This window comes from Pelodiscus sinensis, chromosome 18, assembly GCF_052426305.1.
Source record: "Pelodiscus sinensis isolate ZL-2025 chromosome 18, ASM5242630v1, whole genome shotgun sequence".
Lineage (NCBI taxonomy): Eukaryota > Metazoa > Chordata > Testudines > Trionychidae > Pelodiscus > Pelodiscus sinensis.
Window position 1 is genome coordinate 2,727,619 of NC_143069.1, and position 21,357 is coordinate 2,748,975.

The following is a 21,357-nucleotide window of genomic DNA, read 5'->3' on the forward strand; positions in this document are numbered from 1 at the left end:
CCCACCTGCCTCGGGGCAGCAGCCAGCCCGGGGCAGAGGGGCGCCGGCTCGTCGCTAGCTCAATAAAAGATTTATCGGTGGCAGACGGCTGAGCGTCTCGTGCGACGGGACGGGAACCAGGGGCCGGGCCCCCTTGTCTCACTTCTCCCCACGCCCTGCCCCAGGCGAGGCCGACGCATGAGTGAGCCCCCCCCATCCACCCCAGCCCACCCCCACGTGTGTCCTGCCCCCAGGCCAGCTTCCGCCCCCCGCCCCATCTCCAGGTCAGGCCACCGTCCATCCTGCCCCACCTCCAGGCCAGGCCAGCCCCACATGTGCCCTACCCCCCAGGCCAGGCTGGCCCAGGAGCTGCCCAGCCCCATTCACAGGCCAGCCCCACGTGTGCCCCATCCCCAGGCCAGGCCAGTGTCCAACCAACCCAGCCCCTAGGCCAGGCTGGGGCCAGCCCAACCTCCCCCCGCCCTGCCCCACCCCTAGGCCAGGCCAGCCCCACATGTGTCCCACCTCCAGGCCAGGCTGGCCCAGGGGCTGTCCTCCCTCCTCCCCCAAGTTGCCTTGCCCCATCCTCAGGCCAGGCCAGCGTCCACGCCACCCTGCCCCCAGGCCAGGTGCCCCAGCCCTGCTGCCCTCCCCCACCAGCACCCTCCCCCAATTGCCACTCAGGCCAGGATATACCATCCTCAGCCTGGATGGGGGGGGACCTACAGGCTTTATTACTGGCCCTGACTGGAAAAGTAACGGACGTGGACGTGCCGGGGAGATATGTGATTTGTTTGGTCTCTGAGGAATAACATGGAGATTTTATTATCTCCTCTCCCCCCCCCCGCAAAGAGAGAAATGGTTCCTTCCTAGGCAGAGGACGAGACATGGCGCCAAAGGGACAAACTACTGGAACGAGCCATTGCATTGGCGGGAGGGGGGGATAGGCGGAGTTGGCCGGGCCTGCTCAGCGAGTTGCCGTGATTAGTGGTTGCTGTTGTCGTATTATTTGCCCCAGCTGCTCACTCGGTCTGCACTGGGCGCTTAGGGTGATTTTTACATAAACCTGGAGGATTTCTGGGGGGCAGGGGTGGGCACCTTTCTCCCCCCATTCCCAGGGGAATGATACCTTCCCAGTGCTATTTAACTCTGTTGCTCAGAGGGGGCTCCCTCAGTGGCTGGGGCTCAGGGCCCTGGGGTGGTGGGGCGGTCGCTGCCTCTGGGGAAGGGGCCATGTCGGGGGCGGGCTGGGGCATCCGTGCTGTCCAGTGACATAACCACAGTGATGTCATCACAGCAGCGACGTCGTCACGGTGACACATCATGGGGGCATGCTGATGTCATTGGGCCGTGATGTAATCCCCGTGATGCATCATGGTGTGATGGCGCGTCGGGGACCCAGCACCCCCGTCTGCAGCCAGATGGGGCTCTGCCCGCCAGTAGAATAGGGGGGTTTATTGCTTCTCGGAGATACCGCACGGCCCGGGTTCGAGGTGGACAGCGGAGTCAGGGGCAGGCAGCCTCAGACCCCTTGGGGCAGTGTACCCAGGCCCCCGAACCCACCACACTTGGCTTAGTCTGTTCTCTTCATGTTTGCCCAGCCAACCTGCCCCCTCTCTCAGCCCCCGGCCACTCCCCCCCCCCCCCGTTGCTACGCCCCTTCCTTTGTTTAAACTCCTTCTCCTGGCCAGGTGACAAGTTGCTAAGCCATTGTCTAGTGCTTGTCCGCAGAGAGCACCCCCGGCTGGGCCGTGCTTACAGACACCGGCCAGTAGGGGTCACCCCCAGCCCAACATGGCCACCAGTGTCTGCCCACCCAGAGTGGGCCCCGGGCCACAAGCGTATACAGCCCCCCACTCCGTCACATCTCTACAGCACACCCCACTCCATCACACATGGCATCATGCGGATGTCACTGGGCAGTGATATCCTTACTGGGACGCATCATGGGGTCATGCTGATGTCATCAGGCAGTGATGTCATATTAGAGACATGGCACCACGCTGATGTCATCAGGCAGTGATGTCATCACTGGGAGCCCAAATAGCTCCCAGGGCTCTCGGAGGCCTTCACTTCGCTTTTAGAAGGGCGGGCCCAGAGGCCGCCGTGTTCCTGGAGCGCTGGCCCACCCTAACTGTGGTTTCTCAAATTCACGAGGCTCATTTGGGGCTCGAACTCAACAGCGTGTTGCCCCCAGCCCTCCTGCCACAAGCTCCGGCTTTCTCTCGCGGCTGCCCCGCCTGGGCGGTCGGGGACATCTCGGGCTCAGGGTGGCGAGCACGGGCCACGTTTCCTGAGTGGGCAGAGCCCTCCCTGGCATCAACAGCCACGTAACGAGCAAGGCACAGCATGGCCTGTGCCCACCAGTCTCAGTGGCAGAACCTCACGGAGACCAAGCGCCGGCTCCCTCTGCGGAGCACCTGGGTAAGTCCTTGACCTTCCAGCCTCTGCACAGTGAGGGCTGCCTCGGCGGGGAGCAAATGGCGAGGGGCCAGGTGGGTTGGACACTAGCCTGGCCTGGGAATGGGGCGGGGCAGCTGGGGGGCAGCTCCTGGGCCGGCCTGGCCTGGAAGTGGGGCAGGATGGACACTGGCCTGACCCGGGGATGGGGCTGGGCGGGGGGTGGGAGGGCTCTTTGGGGTGGTGGGCCAGCCTGGCCTGGGGGGTAGGTACATGTGGGGCCAGCCTGGCCTGGAGGTGGGGCAGGATGGACACTGGCCTGATCTGGAGATGGGGTGGGGCGGAAGCTGACCTGGGGGCAGGACACACGTGGGGTGGGCTGAGGGGGGGCTCACTCATGCGTCGGCCTTGCCTGGGGCAGAGCGTGGGGAGAAGTGAGACAAGGGGGCCTGAGAGGGGTTTGCATCTGCTCACTCAGATGCCCCCGACATCACCAGCTGCAGGGCAAGGAGAGAACCGGGTCTGGTGAACCTGCCAGCAAAACGACCGCAGCCAGATTTGCTGTAGGGCCCAAGTATTTCACTCCCATTTTCCAGTGCCCCCTCTGCACTGGTGCAACGTGAGTACAGACTGGTGCGAGGCAGGCGGATGCTCATTGTAACGATGGTGCGTAACAGCCGCACACTTAGGATTACGGCACTTGATCGTTTGTGCACCCAGAGTGCATGACGCTGATTTTCTAAGACACAAAAGGGTTTTTCGGGGGGGCGAGAAGGGATTCCCAACCACTGCGACTGAAGCTGGGACACAGGTACCGACGTGTCCAAGAGCAGCGACTGTTCGCCAGTAAACTGCCCGTCAGCACGTCACAGGCAGGGCTGCGGCCGCTGCATTGGTCCAGGATATTAGGCAAAGTGGGGTGAGGTAATAGCTTTTATTGTATCAACTTCTTGGCACTGCTCCCGTCCCCCCCACTACCCCTCAGTCTCCAAGAGATACAAGGCAGGCGTGGAACGGGGAAGGTTAACCCGTAAGCCCAGGCTGATGGGGGAACCGTGTACACGGTTCCACTTCACATCCCTGATGGGAAGCGTGAAACGGGGCTGCTCTGTTGCGCAGCTCACTAGGGACAGCGCAAGGAGCGACAGGGGCCACCTTGAGAACCGGGTGTGGCTCGGTTTGAACGTGTGAATTACCGAAGGGCTTTCCGTGGAAATTCTCAGGCGCGTCGCTCCGCTCTGAGGGAATACCGTGTGTCTGAGGAGGGGATGCTGCCTTTTGAAGCCCGGCTTTGCGTGCAAAATGGAACCACCCTTTTACCTCAGTGCTCCACAGCTGGGGACTCTAGCCCCCCCGATTTGCTGCTCTCCCCCCTGCTCCCGTTTTCAGCTGTTGTGCTTAATGCTTCGCTTGTGCTGTGCGAGAGGCCTCGCTCCAGATCCCGGCCTCCCGGTGAATTGTATCCTGTCAGGGAGAGTGAATTCTCCATTGGTGAAATTCAGCCCCGGGCTGAACAAGACCTAGGCATCTTTCCAGACCCGACTTCAAACAGGGCTGCAGTGAAGTTTGGGGCTGATCCCAAACTGGGAGGGGTTGCAAGTGCTTTGAAGAGCAGGGTCAGAGTTCAATCTGATCTGGGCAAGCTGGAGAAATGGGCTGAGGCAAACAGGGTGAAGTTGAATAAGGACAAATGCAAAGTGCTCCACTTAGGGAGGAACAATCTGTTGCACACACAGAATGGGAAGTGACTATCTAGGACAGAAAGGGATCTAGGGGTTATAGTGGACCACAAGCTAAATATGAGCCAACAGCGTGACGCAGTTGCAAAAAAAGCCAACATGATTCTAGGCGGCATGAACAGGAGTGTGGTGAGCAAGACACGAGAAATCGTTCTTCCACTCTGCTCTGTGTTGATTTAGGCCTCGGTTGGAGTCTTGTGTCCAGTTCTGGGCACCACGTTTCGGGAAAGCTGGGGAGAAATTGGAGAAGGTCCAGAGAAGAGCAACAAGAAAGATGAAAGGTCGAGAGAACGTGAACTAGAAGGGAAGACTGAAAGGATTGGGCTTGTTTAGTTTAGAATAGAGCAGACTGAGGGGGACATGATAGACATTTTCAGGTATCTAAAAGGGTGTCACAGGGAGGAGGGAGAAAAATTGTTCTTCTTGGCCTCCGAGGATAGGACAAGCAATGGGCTTAAATTGCAGCAAGGGAGGTTTAGGTTGGACACGAGGAAAAACTTCCTGTCAAGATGGTTAAACACTGGAATAAATTGCCTAGGGAGGTTGTGGAGTCTTCAGCACTGGAAACACTTAAGAGCAGGTTGGACAGATGCCTGTCAGGGATAATCTAGCTCAGTGTTTCTTAACCTTTTTAAAATGGAGGAAAACAATTTTTATGAGGAATACCTGCCCCTTTAAGGGTGGCCATTTTGAACTCTGTTGTTCTCTGTGGCACACCGGTGTACCCTGTGTGATGTAGTGGGGGTACCTGGCTGGTTTCTATGCTGCTGGCTCTGGGGTAACCCCCACTGGCTGCCGTGGGTACCACGACCCAGCAAAACAGGATGAGTCACTATGCAAACGAGTATGGCCAGCCACCCCCCATGGAGAGGAACAAAGGGAGGTGGATGCTGCCCTGGCTGGGGGCAGGGCTGGAAGAGGGTTAGTGAGTTCCTGGCTGGAAGGCAGGGAAGAAGGAGCTGCGGAGGGGGGCTGGGACTCCCCTATCTCAAGGGGGGGCACTGAGGCCTCTTAGCCCCAGTTCCTGTAACCAGATTACATCTGTGCTGCGCTGTGCTGGAGGAACAATAAACAACCTCCATTCTACTGGCTGGTGAAGTCTGTTCATGCCATTTCGGGGTGCAGGAGATGGGAAAACCCCGACGCGTCGTCACACCCTGCAACACAGTTCAAGAAACACTGATCTAGACGGAACTGGGTCCTGCTGTGGGGGACGGGACTTGATGACTTCTCCAGGCCCCTTCCAGTTCTAGGATTCTACGGTGAAGAATCCGCCCCGACGTGCACGCTCGCTTTGTACAGCTCTCCCTGCATCGCCTACTGCACCCTGCTCCCAAAGGGGGGAAGGTGCAGAGACTGCGCGGGTACCTGCCCTCTCACAGCGACTGTGTGGAAGGGGATCCAGACAACGACACACAGGAACCTCTGGCAGCTTGTTCCACGGGTGCAAGTGAAAATGCCTGCACTGTTTAGAACAGAGGGAGAGCGTCCGGAGAAGGCCGTGTCTGGTAGCCATATTGGAAGGCCCGTGGTCTAAGGCCCTTCTATAGCCAGAGGGAAGGAGCAGCAGCCATTAGCTGAAAAGCAGGAAGTTGCATCCATCTAAAAGTGTCACACCAGGCTGCTCAGAAGCCCTCTGTCCCCAGATAAAGAGCTTGCTCTGAAGGTGTGTCTAGACTACAGGGTTTTGCCGACAAAATGATCCCTGCGTCTACACTGCCGCTGAGTTCTGTCGACACAACGGCGACAGAACTCGGCAGTTTTGTCGACGGCAGTAAACCTCATTCTATGAGGAATAACGTCTCTTGCCGACAGCGTTCTGCCGACAGAAGGCGTTATCACAGCTACACTGTCCTTTGCGTCTATGCTCTCACGTCGACAAGGCGGCTTGCTGTGTCGACAGAACTAGCTGTCGTCTAGATGCTCTTTGTCGACAGAAGCTTTGTCGATAGAAAACTTCTGTCGACAAAAGCCTGTCGTCTAGACATACTGATGGTGAAAGAAAACTTAGTTTGACAGCCAGGGGAGGCCTGTCTGTATAGGCCAACTAGGAGGTTGCCTAGGGCACCAAGTTAAATGGGGCGCCAAATATCATTGAAGGGTTTGGGGGGGGGGTGCCGATTGCATGGAGGGCACCAGGTGCTTGCAGCTAATCTAGGGCTGCCCCTGTTATGACAGCATCTCCCCTGGCAAGAAACTCCTTCTCGGTAGCTGGAGTTGGGAAATCCTCGTTGCTTTGTGATGGGCCTCTGTGACGTAGTGGGGGTACCTGGCTGGTTTCTACACTGCTGGCTCTGGGGTAACCCCCACTGGCTGCCGTGGGTACCACGACCCAGCAAAACAGGATGAGTCACTATGCAAACCAGTATGGCCAGACACCCCCCATGGAGAGGAACAAAGGAAGGTGGAATGCTGCCCTGGCTGGGGGGCAGGGCTGGAAGGGGGTTAGTTAGTGGCTGGCTGGCTGGGAGCATGGAGGAGACAGCCTAGGGAAAGGGGCTGGAGTTTAGGGGCCCGGTCTCCCCCATCTCAAGGGGGCCTGAGGCATCCTAGCCCAGCTCTGTGACCAGATTACATCTGTGCTGTACTGTATCCTGGAGAGGCAATAAACTTCCTCTATTCCATCGGCTGGTGCAGTCTGATTGTGCCATTTCAGGGTGCAGGAGACGGGGGACCCCCAACGCGCCGTCACAGCCTCACTTTCCTATGGCTGGCCTGAACACTGTCTGTTTTTTGATGGTTTCTATCGACTGTATAATTAACTTTGCTTGGTGTAAATCAATTGACAGGGTGAAGTATCACGGGTTAGGGAATTACGCAGCGTGTTAGGGTTGGTGAGTAAAATAATCGGTCGTGGTAGAGCTAAGCAGGACTCAAGTTTCACTCTATAAACTGGGGTCCACGAAGGAGACTAGCAAGACAGGAGGAGGAGGAAGAGACAGCAGAGGGAGGGAAGACCCGGCAGAAGAACCGGCCCCCAAGACGCAGCATACGACTCCTCTGCACGACTGGGATGGGCAGCGACTGGACGAGACCGACCTGGCCTGGCCGCCTGTGAGGTAGTGTGGGCGACCTCTGTTGTCTGTAGCATGACCCAGCAGGGCAGGGGGTGAGTCATTAGGCAAAGGGGGCTCCAAACCTGTCTGACCAGCTACCCCCCAGGGGGAGAAACAAAGGAACGTGGAATGCCATCCCTGGCTGGGGGCAGGGCTGGAGGTGAGGGGGTTAGTCTCTGTCTGGTATCATGGAGGAAGCAGCCTAAGCAACAGGCTGGGGTTTAGGAGCTAAGACCCCCCCCCCCATCTCAAGGGGGGCTGAGGCATCCTAGGCCTGCCCTGTAACCAGATGACATCTGTGCTGGGCTGTATCCTGGAGAAGCAATAAACTCCCTCTGTTCTACTGGCTGGGGGAGTCTGTTCGTGCCACTTTGGGGGTGCAGGAGACGGGGAAAACCCCTACGCATCGTCACACCACCAGGGGAAGTTCTTCTGCCTGGCTCAGGCTGGGGCTTTGGGTGCTTGGCACGTGCGGTCTGCTGGCCTGGGAATTGCTAACCCATAGAGAGTGAGGCCATTACTGTGGGAGGCTAGTTCAGTGGTGAAAGCTGCTGAGAGTTACGCCCTGAGCCCTCGGAATTGGCTGAGGGGGATTTCCATGAACAGGGTTGCACCTTGAGCCCTAGGGACGGGGTAAAGGGGGGGCGTACGGCATGGGAGTGACAGGGATTTTGGGGCGGGTACCGCAGAGAGAAGGAAGCCGCGTCCCTGGGCTGGCTGGGCTGTTAGTGTTGGCAGACGGGGCGTCCTTGCGTGCCAGAGAGCCACCAGAACTCAAAACAAGGCTAACGCCATTGCAGATCCAACCAACCGTCAGGCGACACCGCAAGGGGCGTGCCAGGCCTGCCGCGCTTGCCGTGTCGGGGAGGCCGGGCTGCCCTGACGTGCGTCCTGGACACGCGGTGGCCCGGTGGCTCTGTGAGGCCAGCCTCTCCCCCCATCCGTCCTCAGCGGGCAGCCGCCTCGTGAGGGCGGCAGAGGGTTTCCCACTGGCCCACGGTGCGGATGTCCCTGCTGTATTTGGAGCTCCAGTCCCGTTGGAACACAGCCTGGAGCTGCGCCTGCACCGTGGCCTCGCCCTGCGGCTTGGCGTCGCTCTGGTTCACCACCAGCGCCGATCCCGCCGTTCTGACAAAATAGTCACCGGACCAGTTGGAGGTGCCTTCAGGGAGGAGAAGAAAGCTCATGGCACCTGCCGGCCCTATGGCCATTAGCAGAGACATCCCTTGGGGGGTGGGGCCCGAGACACCCCCCTTTGACTCAGGCCCCTCCTTTTCCTGCCCCTGCCTTGCCTCCCCCGCCAGCCCTTCCCCCAACCCCTTCCCCCAAGTGACACGAGCCAGGGGATTAGTAGGGGGCCTGGGACCGGCAGCGGGGGTCGCCCCCCATTCCCTCCCGGCCCCACACTCATCCAGGTGGCGGGAAGCAGAGCAGGCTGGGGCCTGGTTGCTCCATCTCCCGTCTCCGTGGTGACTGCAGGCGCCCGACACCAGCCTGCTCCCCAGCGTTTCCTCGACTTGCCGTTAGCCCACCATCTGCAGCCAGGGCGTCCTCTCCTCGGGGCCTCACGCGGCGTGGCCCCTGCCCTCCCAGCCGCCAGCATCACAGCACCCGCCTGCTCGGGCCGGGACCGCCCCTCTGGGGTACAGACCGCCAGCGGTCCCATACAGCCGCGCACAACGGGCGGGGAGAGGGCCTGTCAGTCTTACGAGGAAGGACGGACACAGGAGGGAGGGGGGTGGCTCGGCGGCAGGCTGATCCTCCAGGCTCCACTCACCGATATAGGCCGCCTTGTCGGTGACCATGTACTTGTTGTGGTTGACTCGGGCGTAGGGGATCTTGGCTTGTGCTTCTGTGACTGGGACCGTGAAGAGTCTCTGCCGAGGGGAGGGGGGAAAACAAAGACCCCTGAGGATGAATGGCAGATGGCGTCCGTGCAAGGCAAACTTCTGCTGCCCAAGAGCTGGGCAGGGTAAGCCAGCTCAGGCCCGGGAGCCGGATCGGGCCCGCCCAGCTGATTGGCAGCGTGTGCCGACTTACAGCCGCGCTGGGGTCCAGCTGCCCCCGCACCTTGCTCCGTCCTGCAGCCCAGCTGCTCCCAAGATTCTCCCGCCAGCTGTGCGGGGGGAGGGGATGCTGAAGTCAGGGTGCGCCCCTGCCGCTGCACCCCATAGAGGGAGACACCCAGGCAGCCGAGCGGCGCCAATCTGACGCCTGTGACTCGGATCCCTGGACTCCGGGATTCCCGACCCCCTCAGCGCGGGGTGCCACTCACCACTTCCACGGCGTAGTGCGTCTCGTTGTCGCTCATGGCCGCCAGAGACCGCAGGAAGGGAAACATGGCCGCCTTGGAGTGCGGCCAGCAGCCGACCAGCAGCCGAACGCGGACGTGCCGCTCGTAGGCGGCTTTCCGCAGATGATCGTCGACGGTTGGCCAGTACCTGGGGAAACAAACAGCGCCGGCCCCCTGCCTCGCTGAGCTCCGAGCGACCCCTCCGGTCCTTTCAAAATCACCTTTTTAATGTGCTGGCCTGAGCTTTCGGAAGGAACGTGTGGTTTTGGGGGGCCCTTTAGGGCGGCTCAGTTTGGGCCCCTGTGACGTAGTGGGGGGGCTGCCTGCTCTGTAAGCTGGGGTTCCCCTGCGCTGTGAGATGTGATTCCCACCGACTCACCCACATGTGGATTGGCCCAGACACCTACTCCCGGCCTGAGCAGATAACAAGGGTCTTCCCAGGGGGAAGAGACAAAGGAAGGGAGGAGGAGACGGACACCTGGCTGGGGGCAGAGCCTGGGAGCTGGGCAGTTCCTGGCTGGGAAACATGAAGGGAACAGACTAAGCTGGGTGCTGAGGGTTGAGGGGGCGATGGACCCCCTAGCCCGAGGGGTCTGAGGCATCCAGGCCCTGACTCCTGTAACCATCATGTCTATGCTGTGCTGTATCCTGGAGAAACAATACATCCTCCCTGTTCTACTGGCTGGCGGAGTCTGTTCTGGCTGCTACGGGGGTGCAGGATCGGGGGAACCCCGACGCGCTGTCACAGCTCCCCAAAGCACAAGTCCTGCGGCCGACGGGGCCATGGGGTTTACCCAGGCTGTTCCCAGCAGCGGGCGCGGCGCGGAAGAGGCCAAGAGCTGATCAGATGCAGACGCAGGAGCCCAAGAGGAGACCAAAGTTGGGAGGAGCCTGAGGAGTGCAGGATCCCAGCCCTGCCCTGGTTACTGAATTCTGCTCCCACCCCAAGCCTGCTGCTGCCTGTGGCTTCCGTGCCCACCGTGGCACACCTGGCGCGGGCTTGTCCGGAGAGCTACAGCCCAAAGCGCTGCCGGGGCTTTACCTCCGGGGGTGCGAGAACTCCATGGTGGGCAGGTAGCTCATGACGGCGATGTGCACGAACTCGCTGGCGGCGTCGATGACGCTGAGCAGGGCCTGGAGGTCCTCCGTCCGTCCCGCGGCACACAGGGCTGGCGGGGCACTCTGGGCACGGCAGAGAGGGGAAAGCTGACGGCTGCAGGATTGTCTCTCTCCACGTGCAGCGCTGCCTGGCTGGGCAGGAGCATTGCGGGAGGCAAGGCAAAGAACCGGACCAACGAACCGTTCGGCGGGGGCCAAGCCGACTCGAAACCCAGGGGGAGGAGCGGTGGAGGGTTCCCCACTTACGGAAAGGTACACCCTGGCGTCCGTCCCGTTCAGCTGCACCTCCAGTGGCGTCTCCTTGTTGTACGGGGTGGAGTAATTGGCCGGCCAGGGCGACGGGATGGAGGCGTCCGGCACCCCGAGAACCCAATAGGCTTCAAACATCTTCCCCAAGTCCTTGGCCAAGCAGCTGCAGTTGTAGACAGCCGCACCCAGCTCCTTCACCTGCGGGCAAGCAGCAGAGAACGCAGTGCAGCTGGCCGGCCCACGAAATTCACAGCCGCGAGTTTCTTTGGCTGGAGGGTTCCAGTCTGTTAGGGGTTCCTTCTGCCCCTTCTCCCCAGCTAATCTTGCTACATAACATAAGAACTAATTTGCCTGATACTAGTGTTAGATTTCCCCATCTGTAATTGCCAGGATCACCTCGGGAGCCCTTTGTAAAGACTGGCATCACGTCACGTTAGCTATTTTCCAGTCATCGGTGCAGAAGCTGGTTTAAAGGATGGGTCACAAAACATGATTAGTGGTTCTGCAATTTCACACGTGAGCTCTTTCAGAACTCTCGGGTGAATGCCGTCTGGTCCCGGGGACGTGTTACTGTCCGGTTAATCCATTTGTTCCCAAACCTCCTCTAATACCACCGCAATCTGGGACAATTCCTCAGATCTGTCACCTACAAAGAACAGCTCCGGTCTGGGAATCTCCCTCACAGCCTCAGCCGTGAAGACCGAAGCAAGGAATTCATTTAGGGTGTGCCGAGGTTCTCACGTGGGCACCACAACACCCGGGCGCCCCAAAGGGTCCGAGTCAAACCTGGCCGGGGAGGGGGGGGATACACTGAAGGCCTTGCCAGGGGCCCCATGCTCTTTGCTCTGCCGATGCTTTGACTTTCCTGGGCAGCCCCCGGCATTCCCGTGCCCCCCAGGCGTGGCCATGAACAATCCTGGATGTCAGAGACCAACACCCTGGGTCTGCAGCGAGGCCCGTGCAGCTGGACTCCTGCCGTTGACTTCTGGGCTGTGGGCCGTAGCAGAACTGGGGCGTCCCGGCTGTAAGGGACACCTGCTCTGCTTTCCCTACCACCAACGCCTAACTGCACCCCCTCCCCTCCAGCCGGGCGGGGTGCAGGGAAGAGCAAGCGTGTGGCGCCCGTGAGGCGAAAGCCCCCGGGAAGGGCCTTACCTGGGTGAGGGAGCGCCAGTCCATGTTGGCGCTGCCCAGATAGACGTGGGTCTCGTCCACAATCCAGAACTTGGTGTGCAGCACCCCGCGCGTCAGCCGGCGCATGTCGACCTGGCGGACAGAGGCCCCTGGGGTACGGCAAAGACGGGGGCTCGTTTACGGCCGGGATCCCGGGATCCGGCCTCCCCTCCGTGCCGAGCGGAACAGCCCCTCGGACAGCTGCACAGGCACCGAGGGGGCAGACCCGTGCCTGGTTTGTGTGCGTGTCAGTGGGGGCATTCGGGGGCTTCTGCCTGATCCCCGCCAGGGCATGGGAGGAGGGTAGGCGGGGCTGGGCAGGCAGTGAGGAACCCACAGCACAGTCCCCCCCGCCAGCACACCTCCCCCCCCCCCACACACTGTAAGTCTGAGGGGCAGCCATGGCCCAGGGACTAGAGCCAGAGCCCGGAGCAGCTGATGGTATCACGGTGCCAGCAGGAGGCGTGGCCAGGGAGCCCCATGCCAGGAGGGGCAGCAGGAAGTACCGCCCACAAGACCCTCAGTGATTGGCCACGCGTCCTGATTGGCCACCTGCCCCTACTTAAAGCCAGGACACAGCCCAGGAACTTGTGTGGACAACCACATGGGCCTCGGTCTGCTCCAGTGCCAGACTTTGTCTGGTCCCTTGATCTCCGGTCCCTGACTCCCGGTGCTGTGTCTGTCTGACCTGGCTCGGCCCCAGCCTTGTGATTCCTCCACGTCCTGCCCGGCAGACCTCGGCCAGCTGCAACCACTAGACCCCCGGGTCCTTACGCTGATGGAGCCACTGCGGGGTGCAGGGCAGCCAAGACTGTCTAGTGAATGCTGGGTCCCCAACCCGTCCCACCTCGTGGGGGCCTGAGACTTAGAGGGCAGATGCTCTGCTCTTGCTGAAAGTCGGGCCCCGTTCGGGGGCCCCAGGTCGGGAGGCCCTCGGGTCTCACCGCTCTCCTCCAGCGCTTGCAGGTCGTCCCAGGGCTGCTCCGCGGAAGGGCTGCTGACGGCGACTCTCACGGAGACGCCTCGCTGGGGCAGCTGCCTCAGTTCTGCCAGGATTTCTTCCCCCTGGTTTTCAAAACCAGGAAGAGGTTGAAAATGCCAATCAAGCCAGAGGACGGCCCTGCCGACTCCCCGCCTCCCCCGGTCCAGGGGGGCCCGGCTCCGGGGTACCTGTGTGTGTTCCCTGGCCCAAACGCCGTCTGTCCACACAGCCCCGGGGAGCTCAGGGACCAGGGGAAGGTTCCCGACTTGGGCTGGGGCTGCTCCGGCTAATTCTGCCTTTGCAGCTCTGGGCCCCCCCTCTGTGGGAGGGGCGAGCAGCATCTCGTTCCAGTTTGGCCCTGGTCCCGTCCCCCCCGGACCCTAGCCAGCAAGCCTGATCCCGCCCCAAGCGAAACCAGGAAAGAGGCTTTTGCAGACGGGCCCTCGAGCGCCGGCAAATCAATGTTCCGCCCGGCAGCGCTCCCTAACCAGCGGAACCCTCTCCCCGCCTGGCAATTAGGCGCCAATTCGGGGCCGATTTCACTGTGGTTTTCTGCCTCCGCGTTGCAATCGCATTTCCGCGGCGGCTGCAGCCGGCGGAGCCGAGCTTCCGCTGGGCATTTGCGATTTACTTGGGCCGCCGTGGCTTCCTGGGTGCGGGTGTCGTTGTTCGTCAGCGTCCAGTAGAAAGACGCCATGTCCACGCGGCTCTTAGCTGCTCCGATCAGGCTCCTCCAGGCCTCAAAGGTGGACGGGTTCACCGTGCCGTTGTCTTCGTACACCATTCCCTCGGGGATGCTTTCCACCAGCACGATTCTAGCCGGGAAGACAACAGCGTCACAGCCCTGCGCCTCTCGCTGTCCGTGGCAGCCGTGCAACGTGGCCGTGATGCCCATGAGCGTGAGGCGGCGTGCTGGTGCGTTGCACGAGTGTGCACGTGGGTGTGCACGCCTCTGCCTGGGGAGAAGCTGAGCAGGAGGCCTGAGAATGGTGGGGGAAGATGCCCCGCCAGCCCGTGCTCACCTGCAAGGGTCACTGCATGTATGGTCGGCGTGCTGTATGACGGGCGCCCTTTCCCAAAGGGAGCGGAGCGGACACACCATGAACAGCCCGGCCACGAGAAGGAGCATGAGGCTCGCAGCCAGCAGGGTCCGGCGGGAGCGCTGGGGCGGGGGAGACAAGGAAACAGAGAACACAGGGTTGAGACATTCTGCTAAAAACCGAAGGCACGGACTGGGCCTGATCCACCATTCCCCTTTACCTGTGCAGCCCTTTGCACTAGTGCATACTGGGTGTGAAATGCTAGTGAATCAGGGTGCATTTTGCACTGGCTTTGCACGGGTGTAAAAGCCTGCACAAGGAGGCCAGGGTTAGACCTGCAGGGCCAGATTAACTCTTCTGGAGGCCTGGAGCTATTAGATTTTGTAGGGTCCCCGAGGCTCTGGGGTGGGACCAAAAAGGAGGGGTTCTGTGTGCGGGAGGGGGCTGTAGGTTGGAGCTGGAGGGTGAGGGCTCCAGGCTGGGGCCAAGGAGCTTGTAGTGTGGGAGGGGGCTCAGGGCAGGAGGAGGAGATAGGGGTGCAGAGTCTGGGCAGGAGTTAAGGAGCAGAATGGTGCTCAGGGCTGGGGGTGGGAGTTAGGGTGTTGGGGGGCTCAGGGCTGGGGTGGGAGTTAGGGTGTTGGGGGGCTCAGGGCTGGGGTGGGAGTTAGGGTGTTGGGGGGCTCAGGGCTGGGGTGGGAGTTAGGGTGTTGGGGGGCTCAGGGCTGGGGGTGGGAGTTAGGGTGTTGGGGGGCTCAGGGCTGAGGGTGGGAGTTAGGGTGTTGGGGGGCTCAGGGCTGGGGTGGGAGTTAGGGTGTTGGGGGGCTCAGGGCTGAGGGTGGGAGTTAGGGTGTTGGGGGGCTCAGGGCTGGGGTGGGAGTTAGGGTGTTGGGGGGCTCAGGGCTGGGGGTGGGAGTTAGGGTGTTGGGGGGCTCAGGGCTGGGGGTGGGAGTTAGGGTGTTGGGGGGCTCAGGGCTGGGGTGGGAGTTAGGGTGTTGGGGGGCTCAGGGCTGGGGGTGGGAGTTAGGGTGTTGGGGGGCTCAGGGCTGGGGTGGGAGTTAGGGTGTTGGGGGGCTCAGGGCTGGGGTGGGAGTTAGGGTGTTGGGGGGCTCAGGGCTGAGGGTGGGAGTTAGGGTGTTGGGGGGCTCAGGGCTGGGGTGGGAGTTAGGGTGTTGGGGGGCTCAGGGCTGAGGGTGGGAGTTAGGGTGTTGGGGGGCTCAGGGCTGGGGTGGGAGTTAGGGTGTTGGGGGGCTCAGGGCTGGGGGTGGGAGTTAGGGTGTTGGGGGGCTCAGGGCTGGGGGTGGGAGTTAGGGTGTTGGGGGGCTCAGGGCTGGGGTGGGAGTTAGGGTGTTGGGGGGCTCAGGGCTGGGGGTGGGAGTTAGGGTGTTGGGGGGCTCAGGGCTGGGGGTGGGAGTTAGGGTGTTGGGGGGCTCAGGGCTGGGGGTGGGAGTTAGGGTGTTGGGGGGCTCAGGGCTGGGGGTGGGAGTTAGGGTGTTGGGATGTTCGGGGCTGGGGCGGGAGGATGGGGGCTGGGTGGGAGCTGGCTACGGGGCTGGGGCAGGGGGTCGAGGTGCGGGTGCAGGCTCTCTGACCCCAGCCCCTTGCTTCTCTGGGTGGGGCCGCGTCCGACCCAAGACCCCTGCCCACCGGCTCGCAGAGGGGCGGTGGAATCCAGGGAACGGGGGGCCTGGCCCTGGGCCCACTTACCCCGGTGTCAATCAGGAGCATGTCCCGGAAGCCACGGGGGCCCCGACTGTCAGCTGGGGGGGGGGGGCTGCTCCACACCAGCGCTGGGGCCGGCCAGGAGAGCTGCTCGAGGCCACGCCGCTGGGACTGGTGGATGTGGACGTGGTGCCGGTTCAGGGACTGAGCTGCCCCCCCCCCCCCCAAGAGCAGCACATCCCTCTGGGGAGCGCCCTGGGAGCCGGCAGAACCGGCCCGGCCTGACGGGGCAGGCGGGACGCAGGCGGCGGCTGACTCGGGTTTCTGGCTGCGCCGGAGACACCTTACCTGCAGGGAAAGCTGGGAGGGCTGCCCCGGCTGGGAGGGCCCCTCCTGCATGGCTGGAGCGTTGTGCTGTGAGGAGGGGACAAAGCAAGACAGTTGGGTGCTGCATCTGAGCCGGGCCAGGGCGCCCGGACCCCGCCGAGTGCCGGGGGCCAGGCCGGGTGCAGTCCCTGGGCGTGGGCGGGCCCAGCCTCCAGCGTGCCTGGCTCACAGCTCCTCCCGAGCATTGCTGGACCTGGTCCTGCAGTCCCTGGGCGTGGGCGGGCCCAGACTCCAGCGTGCCTGGCTCACAGCTCCTCCCAAGCATTGCTGGACCTGGTCCTGCAGTGCTTGGCCACCAGGAGTTGTCAGAGGCTTGTATGGGGGCTGGTCCGCCCAGGGACAACAGCCGCCTGTCACAGCAGCAGCAAGAGAGCTCGCGCAGACGGCCGCTGGCGGCTGACGGCTCCCGGGTGCAAATCCGCGTCGGCTCTGCCGGAAGCAGGCCTTTCCCTCGGCTCCGGCGCCTTCCACCCGGAGCAGCCCCCGGGGTGCCAGGTGCGGAGGAACCCGCACGTTTCTGCTTCCTCATGAGTCCCGAGAGCCGCGGTGACCACTCCAAAGGCCCCCAGACAACGCACAAACGCTCCCGTATTCCCGGCACTAATTGCAAGCCCAAGCATGGCCCGGCCCGGCTGAAGAGAAGCGAGCGCGTTCAGGCGCTGCCTCGTAACCCTGGCGGTTTCCCCGCCACTGGGGTTTCGTGGCGCTGGGGACAGGCAGGCAGGGAGTCCCTCCCCTCGGGGCTTGGGGACGCTTCAGCTGACAGACCAGGGAGCAGTTTACCTCGCAGCCAAACACAGAGGGGCTCAGTTTACCTCTCAGCCCAGCTCCCAGCGCGGCTGTTTGGCTGGGAATTTAGGCCTGGTCCCTGTGGGGAGGACCCAGAGGGTCGAGACCCCTGAGGCCCTGGGTAACCGGTGCCTCCCCGCAGCCTCCAGGAGCTCCGCAAGGCACCGTGGGGAGTTGTGGCCAAAGAGCAAGAGCTCCCTCCAGCTCCCGCCCCACGAGCCATGAAAACCCGAGCTGCAAAGCGGACCCTGGCTCGCTGCTGCCGCCTCCCCTTCCCGCCTGCCTTGCTCCTAACTCTTCCCTTCATCCCTGGCCCAGGTCCCGCGCTGGCCCGGCCAGGCCACCTGGCTGGAGAATACACCATGCGCTTCCGCAAGGCCCTGGCTTACACAGGGCTGAGAGCCACCTGAATTCAGCCCACACGGCGGCTCCGACACCAGGACCCCCACTGGAGCCGGGACGCTGGCACGCTCGGGTGCCGGGTTCGAGGGCGTACCTTCCTGGCGGGTCCGGAGAGCTTCATCTTCCCAGAGCCTCGTCGCCCGGCGGCCCCGGACGCAGAACGCACCGCACACCTGGAAAGGGCCAAACAGGAGCAGGACAGGGTGTCGCTGGGGTGACACCTCGTTTCAGCCGGTGGTGGTGAGATCCGACTTGCTTCCTGCTAACGGGGGAGGGGGGTCTCCCTCGCCCTGCGGCTGCCGCGGCGATGCTCGCTGCGCCTCCGTGGCAAACGTGAGCCGCTCACCAGTCGGGGCGGGGGGAGGAGTGCACCGAGAGTGGGTGCTGCCTGGGAGCCAAAACCGCAGCGGGTTTCTTCCTGCCTTCGCCCCCCCAACAGCGCCCGGAGCTGGGCTGATGCGTGCGTGGCCAATCCGTGAGCCAGGGCAGAGCCCAGCCGGCGCGCCTGCCTCTGGGGAAAGGGGCCAGCTGCCTTCGGGCCCTGAGCTCCACGCCCCTGCTACAGATGCCGGCAACGGGTGAAACGGGGGGCCCAGGATACCCCGGGGCGCTCTCAGCAGGCACCCGGCAGTGCCTGGCCGGGGGCTCTGCTTAGCTATTCTCAGCTGCGCCACGCAGAGCCCACACCCAGACCCGGCTGCGCTGGAACGGGCCGTGGGCCCCCCGGCATGGCTAGCGGTGTCAATGGTGCTCCGGGAAGCTGGCTTGACCCCGCTGAGGCTCGGGGCCACAGTGTTGGAGCAGGGCTGCAGTTAGGAAACACATTGGCCTAAGCATCTCTCCCTCTCGTACGCAGCCGGGGGCAGCCCAGCCCCCCGAGCACCTGCCCCAGCGCCCCGATTCCACTGCCCCCCCTCGCTGCGCCGGGACTCGCAGAGTGCTGGAGTCAGCCCAGGGCGGGGCCCGGGGCCAGGCGTGCGGGCAGGATTGCACAAGGGCTCACGAGGAGGCCTGGCCGCACCAGGGGCGAGTGAGATCGTCATGTGCTTCCCTGGCTGGTGACTCGGACAGCGGGCAGGAAGTGTCACTGCGGAGGGGGGCGGCCGGCACACTCGGGGCTGTCCAGAGCTCCCTCCTTGCTCCCCATTTCTCCCCCCTTTCCATCTGGCTCCGGTGCCCCTCTGGCATCTCCCCAGGAGGGCCAGCCCCCCAAGGCTAACCCAAAGTTCTACTTTCTCTGCCCCCTTTCACGCTACCCCTCTCTCCGGCTCCTCCGTCCCCAGCGGCTCCATTCTTCCAGGCCGCCCCCAAAATCTCCTCGCCCTGTGACGCTGCCAACCGAGTCCCTGCACCCCCGGAGGGGCCTTTGCCTCCCGAATGGCACGAGAGCCGAGCACGGATCCTGCCGCTCTGGGGCAAAACGTCCCTATGGAGCCACGGAGGGGAAACACGACCCACTCCCGACAGCCTGTCGCGTCTGCCCCCCTGCTGCGTCTGCCCCCGGCATTACGCGCCATCCCTAACGTACAGCCCCCAGCTCGCCTCACTGGTGCACAGCACTGTCCCTGTTTTACAAAGGGGGAAACTGAGGCAGGGCAAAACTGCTCTGCGGAAGGAGGCGATCCCTCCTGATATTCACATTAACGAACCTGTACAGCCGCCAGAGCCCAGGCCGACGGGCTCAGCAGAAGCAGCGACGTGGACTATATTAATGCCGTCTTACTGTGGCGGGTCTCAGATCATTTCAGAGACAAGCCAGGGGAGACGATTGTTTTTAGCGGGTCAGTGTGACGGGGGAGCCTGTCTCCCACCAACAGCAGCTGGGCCCACAACTAAATTATACAGGAATCTAAGAGGCAGACTAAGACGAGCCGGCGTTCCCTGGACGCTGTGCGCTTGTGCCACTAAGGAGAGAGTCCAGCACCGCCCAACGGATTAGCAGAGCGCCCACGGGAAGGTGTTATGTGTCTATTGGTGGTGCACATTTGCACATACCTTGGTGCATGTAACAAAATTTATTCCACACATAGATGGAAAAATTAGATCTCAGCCAGTTGGGGTTGTGTGCGCGGCCCACGGAGCATGTTGTTTACTGTGGCCCAAGCGTGGGGTTGCCAGATTCTGCTGGTTTTTGCCTGCGTAAGTTTTTCCTACTGGTATGACTCGCACGTTCAGTAAGGGCCCGGGAAGTGAGGTGGGCGCCGGTTGCTCATCACATGGCCCATGAGAGCCGGGCGCTCCCTCTGCAGCCAATCACAGCGCGGCTACGGCCCCTTCGGCCCTGCCTGCAACCTCTAGGCACGTGAGCGCAGTTGGCCAAACTAGCCGAGCCCGGGAGCCCGTCTTGGTTCCCACCATCGTGTGGCCCACCCAGGGGAAGGAGGCCCCTTTGGCTGGGACCCCGCTAGCCCGGCCCTCAGCCTGACCTTCTAAGCATGAGACCCTCCCCCTCCCGGCGCGAGGACTAGACCCCCAGACTCCTGGTTACTTGCCCACCGCTCTAACTGCTAGGGAGCGCTGCCTCTCCAAAGGCCCCCACCGAAGGGCTTTTCCTAGATTGTCCAGCCCAGCTGGCTTGGACGAACGATTGGCCCTGGGCCCCGGGGCCGCTCCCTGGACCTCCGGGGCGCGATGCCCATTGACAGCAGCGAAGGAGCCGGCTGTCGGCTTCCACGTCTCTCAGGCAGGTGCTGGGGAAGCGCCAGGCTCGCCCCGCAGCCACCCACGCGCCACCCGGGCCCCGTGACTGTGGGCTGAGCTGGGGCAGGCCCCACGGCACGGGACTCGCGAGGGGCCAGCTTCTCCGGTCGGTGTTGGGGCTGCCCGGCTCGGGGCGGCCATAGCCCCTGGAAAACCTGCGGGCCCCCCGCGGCTTCCCCCTCCCCGGCTGGGGGGCTGCCTGATGGGTGCAGCAGCAACCCCCCCCCCCATGGTTTCCGTGCTCGAGGGGTGCCCGCCCCCTCCTTGCACGGGGGCCAGTGACATCACACGAGGTGCACTAGTGCCCCCCCCCCCCCCGGCTGCACCGCCCCAGCGCCCCCCGGCCCTGCCCGCCCCACCTACCCGCTGGGCTCCGCTCGCTCCCACGCTCCGTCCCCGCGGAGCCTGCCCCGGCCCGGCAGCGCAAACAGCCCAGGCCGGGGAGGAGACTCCGGGCAGCCTCTCCCCGCCCAGGGGCGGAGCCGGCCCCGCTCTCGGGGAGCCCCCAACCCGGGGTGCAGCAGGGCCCCGCCGCGCGCCGCTGCCCGGGGGGGCAGAGATGGTGGCGCCCTGACACCCCCCCCCCCGCCTGCCTGAGGCTCTGGGTTTGGGGGGGTTCGCGGGGGGGGCAGAGATGGTGGCGCCCTGACGCCCCCCCACGCCTGCCTGAGGCTCTGGGTTTGGGAGGGTTCGCGGGGGGGGGGGCAGAGATGGTGGCGCCCTGACACCCCCCCCCCACGCCTGCCTGAGGCTCTGGGTTTGGGGGTTTCGCGGGGGGGGGGGGCAGAGATGGTGGCGCCCTGACACCCCCCTCCCACGCCTGCCTGAGGCTCTGGGTTGGGGGGGCAGCTCTGGGCTGGGGAAGGAGGAGGGGGCAGGCTCTGGGCAGGTGGGGGGTAGGAAGGGGCGCTGACTGGGAGTTTGGGTGCAGGAGGGGGGTGAAGGGCCAGGCTCAGGGAAGGAGCTTCGGGGCCGAAGGGAGCTGGGGGGCATTGCACTTACCTAGGGCACCCCGCATAGGCAGAGGCTCTGGGGAGGTGGGTATGTGTGTGTGTGTTCTCCACATGCTTCCCCCCCGCTGCGTGTCTCCCGGCCCTGCCTCCCACCCCACGTTCCCCGGCTGCGCCTATGCCACATCTCCCAGGGCCTGGGGGAGCCATCCCTCCTGTCTCCATTCAGCTGCCGGGCCCCCCGGTCCCGGGGCTGTGTAGCAGCCAGCACCACCAGGGCCGGAGCGTGGTTTGGGGCCCCACCATCCCACTGTAAAGCAACGAGCCACGGGCCACTGCATCAGGTATGGGAGGCTTCGGCCAGGGCCTGGTAACTGACTGTCTGGCTCTCTCCGGGGGTGTGGGACCCTGTCACCGAGCGGTGGGGAGTCCCCGGGCCC

General features: G+C 63.2%; 1 protein-coding gene across 1 annotated transcript; it reads right to left on the bottom strand.

The window, feature by feature from the left end:
* Positions 1 to 6,925: 6,925 nt before the first annotated feature.
* PLD3 (phospholipase D family member 3) lies at positions 6,926 to 20,427 on the bottom strand. The gene is made up of 12 exons (XM_075915552.2): positions 20,331 to 20,427; positions 17,362 to 17,440; positions 16,038 to 16,103; positions 14,013 to 14,152; positions 13,622 to 13,805; positions 12,953 to 13,073; positions 11,991 to 12,118; positions 10,833 to 11,033; positions 10,510 to 10,649; positions 9,450 to 9,615; positions 8,952 to 9,051; positions 6,926 to 8,336 (listed from the first exon to the last, which is right to left on the bottom strand). Exons 2-12 carry the CDS (start codon positions 17,386 to 17,388, stop codon positions 8,122 to 8,124), a joined length of 1,488 nt encoding a protein of 495 aa, XP_075771667.2. The 5' UTR covers positions 17,389 to 17,440; positions 20,331 to 20,427; the 3' UTR covers positions 6,926 to 8,121.
* Between the last annotated feature and the right edge of the window lie 930 nt (positions 20,428 to 21,357).